Source organism: Rousettus aegyptiacus, unplaced genomic scaffold, assembly GCF_014176215.1.
Source record: "Rousettus aegyptiacus isolate mRouAeg1 unplaced genomic scaffold, mRouAeg1.p scaffold_m13_p_10, whole genome shotgun sequence".
Taxonomy (NCBI): domain Eukaryota; kingdom Metazoa; phylum Chordata; class Mammalia; order Chiroptera; family Pteropodidae; genus Rousettus; species Rousettus aegyptiacus.
In genome coordinates, this window is record NW_023416285.1 from 85192413 (window position 1) to 85204971 (window position 12559).

At 38.8% G+C, this 12559-nt stretch overlaps 1 protein-coding gene and 1 pseudogene across 5 annotated transcripts in view; both read left to right on the forward strand.

Annotated features, from left to right (window-relative positions):
- The window catches only part of CUNH10orf67 (chromosome unknown C10orf67 homolog), an 83770-nt gene that overhangs the window by 17517 nt on the left and 53694 nt on the right, over positions 1-12559 (forward strand). For all 5 annotated transcript variants that reach the window (XM_016124753.2, XM_016124744.2, XM_016124774.2 and 2 more), the window contains one exon: positions 11090-11245. In XM_016124753.2, coding sequence (XP_015980239.2) covers positions 11090-11245 — 156 coding nt within the window. The remainder of the gene's footprint in view (positions 1-11089; positions 11246-12559) is intronic.
- On the forward strand, positions 9579-9697 carry LOC118609285 (annotated as a pseudogene).

The window sequence follows — 12559 nt, forward strand, 5'->3', positions numbered from 1 at the left end:
TCTGCCTCAGTTTCCTCACCTGTAGAATCAGGATCCTAAGAGTACTCACCTTATAGGCCTGTTCTGAGGATGAAATGAATTGATCTTTATGAAACACTTAGACTAGTGCCCGGCAAGTGATATGTGCAAGCTAAGCGTTTGTTTAAACAAACACTTTCACATATTTGTGACACTCCTTGGTGTTGGTATCTTTTTCTGTCTCTTTATTATCCTTAGTGTTCAGGGGTGTAGCTTTCTGTGTCCTGACTGCAGATTCCAGAGATGGTAAAGTGCCCTGAACACATCTGTAATCATTATCAATTTTTATTATGTCGAATGATATGAAATTGGCATTTTTAGAGCCATAAAGATAAATTATCAGCAATTTTATGGATGCGATGATAGCAAGCATACTTATTTTATATCTAATCATACAGGGCATGAATACAGTGTTTCAACATTACGCATAATACTTGCTGTAGATACTTTCTGGCAAATTCTTTTGCTAAGAGATTTTTTTTTTTAATATTATGAATGCATTTCAATTTTATAAAATGTGAGTTTTAGGCATCTACTGAGAGGCCATATGATTTTCCCCTTAGCCTATTAATAATTAATATTGTAAAATTTATTAATTTTTTCATGTTAAATCTTTCTTTGGATAAGCCCAACTTGGTCATGATATGTCTTTTTTAAAAAAATTGTTGTTAAATTTAATGTGTCAGTATTTACTTCAGGATATTTTAAATCTACATTCATCACTGAGGTGGCCTGTACTTTTATTTCTTTCTTTTTTTGCTCTCCTTTTTGGGTTTGGTATTTTGCAAAATAAGTTGGGCAACATTATCCCCATTTTATTCCCTAGGAATGTTTATGTAAGATTGGAAACTTTTCTCCCTTAAACATTTAGAACTGCTGGGAAGCCAGCTGGGCCTGGAGGGATTGATCGATTGACATATTTTTAAATTGCTTTAAAGATGGTAATACTATTTGGGTTTTCTATTCCTTTCTAGTCAGATATTGTGAGATATTTGTCCAGGGCCTTGTCTATTTCATTTAAACTCAAAAATATGTTGGAATGAAGGCTTAATAATATATGCCTATTGCTGTTCTGTATTTTAATCTTATATTTTGAATCCTACTACATATTTTTATTACTATTTTATTGACTTTCATTGAGTTTTTAAATGCCACTTGTAATTTTTTTACGTCTAGGAGTTCTATTTGACACTCTACGCTTTGTTATTTATGTTTTCATGGCCCTTGCTCTTTGTTCATAATTTTAGACTGTTTTTTTTATATATATAAACATATCTAAGGACTCTTAATTGATATTCTGTGTTCTATAGTTTTCATAACTTCCATCTTTGAGCATCTGATAAGTACTGTCTGTCATGCATGATACGTCATTTACTTTTGGGTTTCATGATTTTTGTGAACTCATATTTCGGTGGGAATTCTTTGAGGCCTGGAATAAAAGTGAGTTTCTATAGAGAAGATTTGTTTTCTTCTATGAAGCTCCTGAATCTGTGACCACTTTAATTCTTAGCCTGAGAATTTTAGACCACCTAGATGTATGAATTTTGGCCACAAAACTGAGTGGGCCATCTTGTGCTTGTAAAACTAAAGAGCTTTTTTTCCCCCTCCCTGTACGTAGAGCCAAGTTTCCAGACAGAGGCAATTTCACTTTCATGGGGTGGAAGGGAGTGCAGAGTTCAAGGTGGTCACTTCTAGTTTGTTCTTAAACTTAAGGGGTGGCCCTTTCACATCTCAACCTTATTTAGAATTGCCTCTTTGAGGAGGACCTGGGTGATGTCTCTTCTCTACGCCCTGCAAAAAGGTGTAAATCAAAATTCAAACGTACCTGGTTTAGCGATCGATGTGCCAGCGAAGGCCAGCTTCAGTCTGCATACTTCAGTGCTGTGAATACTTTCGGCATCCACGTAATTGTGGCCTGAGTATTCCTTACTTTGTCAGCTTATAGGTGCATTTTATCCAGAATTTGCGTTGTTTACAGTGGGAGGGTAAGTCAGAATTCCGTGAATTTTTTTGATCATGCTTTCACAGACCTGTTTGTTTTCAATGATTTCTGGGACACTGATCATAAATTACTATGGCTCTTTCTATATAGAGATACTTTGTGTACTTCTAGGAGTAAAAAGTCCTAAAATAATTAAATACTTTATATTCATCAGTTTTCCACAATCGTGTGCTGATTAAATATCCTCAGTCAATAGTCTATTAATTGTGGTTAGCTGGTTTATCTAATTTAAGAATTTTTTTAATGATACAAAAATAATTATTTGAATCTTTGCTTTGGATTTTTGGCATGACCTCAGACAGCTTTCTTAACCCTGGCCACCCAGTTCATTAAGGCTTAGTTATAAGAAAGAACAGAAGTGTTGAAAAACAACCAAAGTGTATACACTTTTGGTTAAGAGGTAACTTTTAAGTGTAAATAACTCTCTGCTGCCCCCTGGAGACCAGTTGAGGATACAGGTACAAGTACTTTTCCCAGCTTTGGAGCAAGTTTCTAAATCCATTTAACTTTTAAAACAATTTCTTGTGTGATATTATAGTACCTCACTTACAGATAAAAGAAAATATCTTTTTAAAACTTACACCTTATTTAGCTATCTTTGGTTTTAGAAATGTGTTTGCTCAGATTCAAATGAGAAAACAGAAATTAGGTATTTCAAATACAAGGATTTAATAAAGGAATTTAAGAGCTTGTAAAAAGCTCTTAGAAATACTGGAGTAGTAAAGTCAGGGAGAATGTCACTAGCTTTCAAATTAATAAGCAATTTTTCCAACATCACTCATTGAATACCTTTCTTTTCCATCGATTCGTGATGTTTTCCTCATGTTTAAACTGAGTGAGGCATGTTAAACTTTAAGAGTTTATTGAGCAAAAATCTATTCTAATCAAACAGTGCCAGACTGGAAGTGATTAAGAATGTTCCACCAATAGGAACTATGGGAAGGACTTACGTAGAGGAAAAAAGAAAAAAGAAACTAAGCAGGGAAACTATTTGATTGGCTAAAGTTTACGCATTTGCCTTATTTAGAAAAGCCTAGTTGGCTGCTTGTGATTAGTTGGCCTCAAGTTTTGATTTCTTAAGGCATTTACTGGCTTTGGTTTGGTTTAATTTGGTTTGGTTAGGCTGCTAAGGTATTAGAACCACCTCAGTCTAATGGCCTTCTTATTTAATTAATACTCATCATATATCAACAATAAGGTTTATCTCAAGGCTCCCTAGGCTATATTTTGGCTCTATGTTAAGATTATTTATTTAGTGTTATGGTCTTCCATTGCTTTTTTGTATTTAATATTTTTAGAATTATAATATGTTATAATATTTGATAAGTTTAGGTCTTTTTTTCATTAAGTATCTTTCTCAAAATTGTCTTTGCTTTATTACTCTTCCAGATAAACAATTTTTTTTTTAGTTCCACTCCCTTAGCATTTTTATTAAAATCGAACTGGTTGGAAATGTTTTCATAAATTTTAGAAGAAATTTTTATTATTTATAATGTTCAGTCTTCCTATACAAGAATATTTCTTGATTCACATAAGTGAATCCTATTTTACATATCACAGGAAAGTTTTATAATTTTATTTATGTAGGTTGCATATCATTTTCATACAATTAAGTTATTCCGAAGCATTATATTTCAGAGGGGATTAAATTTTCTTGACTTCAACTTAAGAAACCAAGATGGGCTTCTGCCAAGGGCAAAAGGCATCTCCCTGAATTGCAAGTGTTTATTCCCTTTCCTGGAGCCCTGTAAATGGCTTTATGTTGAAAAAAGAGTGAGAGGGACAACTGGCTAGATGAAATGGCAAACTAAAGTCTACGAAAGAAAAGACTGTAACGCAAGTGGCCCCCACTGTACGAAGCATCTTCCCCCTTAACTCTGCACTTTCTCTGGAGCCTCCTGGTCTCTGTTGGTGGCACCACAATCTAGTCGGTCTCCCCACCTGGGAAGCGAGGAGTCTCTCCCCGTGCTGGACGCCACAATCCAGCCTCCAGGTGGTCACACCCTTGTGGGATGAAACTCCAGTCTTGCAGCATCTCTCTCTCCTTTGTTGGCTTGGAAGAAGCAAGAGGCCATGTCAGGGAGCCCCCAGATTGGGGGGGCAAAGAATTCTGGACAACCCCTGGAGCAGGGGCAGCCCCCTGAATGGAGGGCAGCCTCTGGCTGACAGCAGGAAACGGAAACCTTCTTGTCCCATCGTGGCAAGGATGTGGCTTCGTCCAGCAGCCTGAGTGAGCGTGGAAACAGAGCCTTTCCCAGTGGAGCCCCTGTTGAGAGCGTCGCCCTGGACAGCACTTTGACTGTAGCACTTTGACCCTGAGCCGAGAACCTACCCAGGCGATGCCTGAACTCCTGGCCCGCAGAAACTGAGATAACACACATACGTGTTTTAAACCAAGTTTGCGATAAAACTGTGATGCCGCATAGATAACAAACACACCCTTATTTTTGGGTGAGCCATCATTTCCTGCCAGCTTCATTCCTCTGAAATCCATCCTCTTTATCTCGCCACCGAACTAGCCCAGGTGGTCAGCACTGCTTGCCTGGCCTAGGGCTGGTACCTTCTCATCCATCTGGTCTCGTTAGGTACATTGTCTGCCCAGTCAATGGGTGGCTATTCAAAACACCAATCCATCACATCCTGACCTTATTTAAAACTCTTCGGCATCTCCTCTGTACCCACAGGATGACATCCAAACCCTTAGCGTGGCCCAGAAGCCCTTACAGCTCTCCACACTTATCTCTTTCTACTTCTTGGCAAAAATGTCACTCTCCAGCAGTATGAGCTGCGTGCAGTCACCTGCCCCCCTTTGCCTACCTCAAGTTATTCGTCACTGTCCTAGAATTTTCACATAATGTTCCTTGTTCTTTGTGTCTCTCCTGGATCACTGACACACTGAATTGTATCATAATTACACACTTATGGATTGGTCTTTACTCTAGACCTTTTGTTCTGTGGACCAGAGACTGAGTTATATTCACCTTTGTACTCTGCTCCTTGCAGAGAACTTGACACAAATAGGTATTCAGCAAATGTTTGTTAAATAAAGAAAGGGCTGAATATAACCAAGAAAGGCATCAAGAGAATTTGACCTATGCCATGGTGCTAGAAATAGATCATAAGTTTCTAGTAAAAACTTCCTAGAACAAAGGCAGGGCAGAAGGCTGAGGGCTTTAATTCTTCTTTCCCTCAATTGTTGATTCATTCATTCATCATCTGATTTTGTAACAGAGACAAAAGTAGTCCTTGCACTCAAGTTGTTCATCATCTAGTGGTCATGAGAGATGAGAATCTTGACAATTATGGTCCATGATAGAGGTTTATACCCGACGGGTACCTAACTCTTCCTGAGGGTTTGGAAGGATAGTTAAGGAAGACTTTCGAGAGGAAGTAATTCTTGAATAAAGTCTTGAAGGATGATGAATATTTGGCGAGCTGGAGGAAGATGGGAGGAGGACAAGGACATGGCCTGTTTGCCAGTGTAGAAGCATTAAGGAGCTGCGAGTCACTGAGTATGGCTGGAAGACGAGAGGGCTGGAGGAAGTGGTGAGAAGTGCCAAGAAAGCGAAGCTAAGGAATTAGTATTTTATCATGAAGACATCTAAGAATCATTGCAGAATCCTAAGCAGTTTTCATGACATGCTCAGATTTGCAAACTTGCAAGGTCAATATTACTGGAGTGTTTATGAGACTCGATAAATAATACCCCACATTCCCGCCCAGGGTCTGGACCAGTCAGAGAGCAAGACGGCAGATGGAGGTCATCCGTTGTACTGATAAAACAGGCCACCAGTGCCAGACCCCAGAATTGGGCAGACTCGACTCCTGTCGCAGGCGGCAGCGGCTGGGCAGGTCTCTTCCTGCTGGGATGGAGTATGTGCTCCTGCAGTACTTATCTCAAAGACAAAGAAAAAGGCAGGGGATGGCCAAGATGTGACGAAGTTTCTTCTTCCAAGGTCATAATCAGATAATTGAGCGGAGGATGTCACTGCCCTTGGAAGAAAATGGCATTCCTGGATTTTTCTGCTCTCCACACGTTGAGCTTAACCATGTAGCCTGTGATCAACGAGGTGTGTGTCTAAGCCCTGGCAGAGGAGAGAGTCCTGCTTCCCCCCGGCCCCCTCCCCAATACCAACCACCACAGCTCCGGGCATCCTGAGACCCAGCATAGGGTTTAAAGAGCACATTATTTCCATTTAACTCCAGGGTCACTTCGTATCAATACTGAGAATTTATGTCCTGGTCTGTTTCTCACCCCAGATTACATCCAGCTATGTTGTCCAATATTGTTTATCAAGAGGTTTTGCCCATGATATTAAATGACATCACAAAATTATTCTAATAATAAAAACCAACAGTTTTGCTTCAGGTCTGAATATTAACCCCTTCTCACTTTCAAATGCCAAAGGAAAAATTAAGATACAAATTTTAATTCTTGCAGAACCAAAGAAATAAAGTCCAAAGTAAATGTTCTTGCCATTGTGAATTAAAAGATCAAAGATGTGTTTCTGCCTCCTCCCTCTTCCTCAGCATCAGAGCCAAGTTCTCAGCAGCACGCTGTAATCAGGAGATCAATTGCATGAAGGCAGGATCCAGAAAATAAGTTATCCGTGCACTGAGCATCATGGGAGCCAGTTTTCGTACTGCCAGAGAAGAGTTACGCTATGGAAAGGAAATAAGCAATACTGAAGGTTGTGGATGTTGGGCTTAAATTGAAGGTGAATGTGTGGATTTAGGATCTTTAGATATAGATATTGCATGAATTAGGATTCTTCAGAGAAACAGAACCGGCAGAATGTGTAGGGAGAGATGAAGGGAGAGAAAGAGAGGAATTGGCCCAAGTGATTGTAGGAGCTGGCAAGTGTGAAATCCGCAATGCAGGCCCGCAGCCTGGAGATGCAGGGCAGAGCTGATGTTACAGAATTTCCTTTTCCTGTTGCGGACAGAACTCCCTCTTCCTCTGGGGACCTCAGTCTTTCTCTGAAGGCCTTCAACTGATTAGATGAGGCCCACAGACATTATCAAGGGTATTCTGCTTTACACAAAATCTATGAATTTAAATGTTACTCTTACATAAAAATATTTTTTCAGCACCCTCTGGGCTGGTGTTTGACCAAATCTCTATACTCAAAAGGAAGCCAGGCTCAATCCCTCCCCTTCCCTGCAGGCTATCGAGTCCAGGGGAGGCCAGAGCTGAGGGAGGACAGGAGCTTTGATGGGTAAAAACAAGCTGAGCTGGGATTTGGAGGTTTGTTTTTTTTTTGTTTTTGGCTTTTGCTTTCTTCCTATCTCTCTTTCCATTATACAATATTGTCATTATCTAAGAGTTAATAAAAAAAAAAAAAAAAAGGGCATGACACTTTCCCAAAAGTCCTTTTAAGAGGTGAGAAACAGGAGACCAGACACCAGATTTTAAAATAAAACTGCTTTCCAGATTTTGTCTTGAGTCCAGCTAGTTTCATAAACTAGTAAAACATCAGAAACGTTCCTGGGGGAGGAGGAAGAGAAATGAAGCCAATGAGTTTGGGGCCTTACAGTTACTTTATGAAATGTCAGAAGTGAAACACTTTGTTCTACCAAAGAACTGTGACCCTCCCTGCTCCAAAGTCCAGAGAAGCCGGGCCTCGCCCAAAGGCAGGCTGGCTCCGGGGCGGCTGAGCTGTGCAGCATCTCGGCGCAGCCCCTGGTGGGGTCTTAAATGAGCTCCCAGGGTGGTTTGTGCCGTGTAAAAGAGATGACTTGGCCAGCCTGTCAGAAGCACCTTTGTTTTGCTGTTGTTTAAGAGTAAAATAAATCCATCACGTTCAGGACATAAAAGTTAGTGAGCAAACAAACAAACAATAAAGCGACCCTAGAAGTGTGTTGACAAGATATAGAAAGAACACAGTAGTGGAGGTTAGGAAGGCAGGAGGTGCTAAGGCTTCCCAGAGCAGACGGCATCTGGGTTAGAATAGCAAACAGTAACAACAATAATAAACGCAAAAATATATACTGATTGGGAACTGAGTGTGTCGTAGACACTATTCAAAATTGTTTACATGTATTATCTTTTTAAATTCTCACTACAATTCAGGTACTATTATTATTTGTCTCATTTTACAGATGATAAAACTGAGACACAGGGCCTCTAAGAAACTTGTTCAGGGTCTCAAGGCTACTGAGTGACCACGGGGCTGGTCTGCAGGCCCAGGCGGGCCTCCTCTAATGCCCTTCTGCAGGCTTATCGGGCGGGCTAGGAACTCCAAGTGCAAAGGCGTAAGACCTGTGGCAACATGGCATTTCTGAGAACCTCCATGCTGAGTATCAGTATCAATAAAATGTCCAGTTTGAGCGGGGGAAAGAGGAGAGAAGACTGTCATGAGTTAGTGGCCAGGTGAGCTGGCAGCAGATCCTGCAGGTGCCACTTTGTACATCATGCTAAGGGAGTTGGACTTCGGCCTGTGGGAGATGTGGGGAGAGTTGCATTTTAGAAAGATCGTTTTGGCTACAGTGTGGAGATTGGTTGGAGGGACAGAAGGAGAGGCAGGGAGGCAAGTTAACAGGCTGTCACAACAGCCCAGGGAACAAGGCAAGGACTACAACGGCAGAGGAACAGGGAAGGAGAGGGCGGGTTCAGGAGAGATTTAGGAGCGGATTGAGCAGATTCCGTGAGTCGGGGAGGGAGTGGAAGGGCTTAAGAGGACAGAAGACGGGTTTCTGGCTCGCACCACAGCTAACGGGTGGGGCAGAGCAGATGACAGTGAAGATGGCGAGCTCTGTTTGGACCTGCCGAAGAGAAGAGCGTTTGAGCTATAGCCATAGATACAAATCGATGCGAAGAGCAGAGCTACATAATCAACACCGTTCTTTAAGAGTCACCCAGTGTAGAAAGCTGTCGTAACAGATTATTCTATTTTCATTCTATTAAGTCTACTGCATATTCATTTACTGATTTTTTTCACTAGTGGTCTATCAGTGTTATGTTCCTAGTTGGACTCTTAATTCCACTTCAATATATTATTTTCAGTCTACTGTTATTCATTACATAATGCAAAACAATTTGAGTTTTTAAATTTAATTTTTTGAAATAGAATATTAAGTATATTAGTAGATATGATTAGGTTTTACTCTATTTCCTATATGTGCATGTACCCCAATGTATTAGTAATGAACAAATGGTAAAAACAATTCTGTAATTCCCCAGAGAGTCCAAAATAGACAATATAGTTTTGGATATCAATGTTGAAAATGAGTTTTTATATATATATATATATATGCTAGAAGTAATAGCATCCAATTTCTAAGCAGTTCTTTCTTGTTTTGGTTTTGTGATATAATTTTTCAGAGTAATGACCACAAATAAGGAAGCATCTAACTGCTTAAAACAGACTGATCAAGAAATGGTACTTCTACACTAACGGATGAAAATAGTAGAACTAATCAATAACATTGATTAATAAGTAGATCAAGGGAAGTTCTAAAAATATTTTGGGTCCTCAGTAAAATGGCACATAACTAGAATTAAGTACTTTCAGAATATAAAACATAAATAGTATCATAATATCATATAAAAAATTCAGTCTACAGCCACGCCATCCTGAATAAACCCCATCCCGTCTGATCTTGGAAGCTAAGCAGGGTCAGGCCTGCTTACTACTTGGATGAAAGACCACTTAGGAAGACCAGGTGCTGTAGGTTTAAAAAATAAAAAAATAAGAGATCATAAACTGACAAGGTCTTTGCGATCTGGGAGGTCAACCAGGGGTTGCCTCACCTAAAAAAATAAAAATATAAAAAATTAATTTTGAATGATGATCAAAACAGGCTGATTAAAACAAAAACAAATTGCTATATTTACATATTCTCACAGGAAAGACTTAAAAAATAATAATGTATGATGGTTCAGGGAGCGCAGTGAGATGAGCATCCTCATACTCGAGGCAGAATGTAAATTGGACAGTCTTTTTTTAAAAAAAATTATGAAATGAATCAAGATCATTAAAGCATTTGTATACTTTGGGTAGGAATTTTACTTCTAGGAATCTATGCCAAGAGAAAATCAGAAATGTGGACAGAGATTTGTGTGTGCAGATTCTGTATAATGGTAAACTTTAAAAATATATTATCATCATTATATAAATTATGACATTTCTGTAGAGCGAAATGATATGTAACCATCGGTAATTACATTTATGTAAAATGTTGATGACATGGGAAATGCTCTAGATTTAAGGTCAAATGAACTAACATCGGGACAGTGCCATATATGACATATGGTATCAACTAATACCATAAGAATTCATTCCAAACTAATTTGAGAGGGGATTTTTTAAAATTTAATTTAATCTCTATTTGATCAGGGTTTATCGAAAACAGTTTATTAGATTTTTAAGAAAAGCACTAACATTGCCATCTCTTTTTTTACTCAGAGAGAAGAGAAATGAACATTGTTAGATTTCTATAATTTTAATATGAAGGTTATTTTCTTATGCCTAACAGTTCGTTGTCCATGGTTTTCCATTAAAAAAAAAAAATCCATTTTAATGCGTATTCCTCTGCTCTAGTCTCAGTTTCCTAAGTTTTCAAATGAAGCACATATGTCTGGATTAAATAAAGGTCAGCAGACCTTTTCTGCAGAAAAGAAGAAAGGAAAAGAAATGGTACTTCTTTCTTTCCACATCTCCATTCCAAACCATCGAAGGAATGAGTTTTGTTTTGTTTTGTTTTGTTTTGTTTTGTTTTGTTTGCATATTCAAATATTTGTTCTTTTCCTTTAGAGGAAGACTGAAGTAGGGCATTAACAATCATGATGGGAATTTACTATTAAGATTTACTGTTATTATTGGCAGGGCTGAAAAATGTACTTAGAGTAACACATCATGCTTTGTGTTTTATAGGATAATACTGTGCTGTAGTTTGCGATATTTCAGCATATTGTTCAATATAAATATAGTGATTTACTAAAAATTGCGTGCAAGTTATGAAAATAAAATAACTTAAAAGACTTACGTAAAACATGAAATAGTTTCTGGTGTTGCTAGCTGAGTGATTTTTAATGCTGCTTTTTCCCCTCTCCCCCACCCCCTCCAGCAATTCTTCGAGGTGGAAGAAGAGATGGCTTCTAGGTATGACTCAAGTGCTGTCAAACTAAACATATTGTTCAGAAAACTGAAGGAGAAAGAAGCAGTGATTAAGGAATTAAGAGAAGAATTAAAGAGAAATGAAGAATTTGGAGTTCAAAGAGTAGTAAGTTTCAAAGGAAACAATAGTTAATTTTAATGTATGTAAATAAAGTTATAACTGTCTAAAAGCTTAGATTAGGAAAAAAGGAAATACAAATGATGTGTCTTGGGCCTGTCTCCACAACATAAGCCAGTCCAACCCTTTCCCGCTCAATGGCACATTCTGGAAAAACCATAATAGTTATAAATAGGAACAATATAATTGTTCTCAATTTTTTTTTCATAATGGCAATAAAATAACCTATCTCCCACTGCAAAAATGTTTCCACTCTAGTGGAGCACATAAATAGATTTTTGTTTTAATTTGGAAGATTTCCACCCTTTTGTGCAGTCCAAATAATTTGAAAGACACAAAATTTGTCTCCTCTAAGCCAGAGGCTTCCGAGTAAGCCAGTTTGGAACAGGATGACCTTAAGGAGAAATGTCGAGAAGGAAGATTCTCACAACTTTTCTTTGTTGCACTGGGAGCCACGAGCTGCTTTACTGTTCAAAGAACTGATGGAGGAAAAAATGGGAAGAGAGCAGAAAGGAGAACCTAAGTTCCCATCATGGAGAATTTTAAAGGCTCTGGAAAGTGCAGACCCTGAGGGCGGGTTCATTTTCATCTCAAGCCAACTCTGAGCTCCAGGTCCCGACCCAACCACAGTCCACAGCCATAGAGGTGGTTTTATTCTTAGGTTCTAAGAGCAAGAAACTGCTTTTGAGTAGAAGTAGCTTGCAGAGGGGCCAAAGGAATAGCAATCTGTTGAATATCAGCCCTTAGGCACCAGGGTCCTCATCAGTGGTCTGGCTTCTCATCCCACAGCTCAGTTTACAGGTGAGGAGGTGAGGCAGGATGGCTAAGTAACCTCCCCTCAGGCACACAGCTAGTAAATGGTATAGATGGCCCGTGAACCGGAGGTCCAGCTAAATCCACAGCCCACAGAGGAAAGTAAGAGTTAAAGATTTATTTATATACACATATATGATTATATTATTATAATGTATATTTATATTATTTAATGTATATTATAACTACTGTATGTTACACATGTGCATATGCACGTAAATATTGATGCATGCATGTATATGTACAGAAAAAGACTAAGGAGTTGTAAATCAAATTATAGTACTAGGAGGAAACACTTGAGGGTTGCTGGCCCCTTTAAATGCAATCTATGGTTTATTTAACCCCACACTTAAAACTTCGAAGTTAAAAGAGATAAGGAGTTGAACGGGCATCATTCTAAGGACTTTGTTTACTAGCTGGTGAAGGAGTGCTTGGCTTGCTTTGTTTAATCTGTTAGAATTGTTTGTGTTCTAAAAACAAAACAAAAAA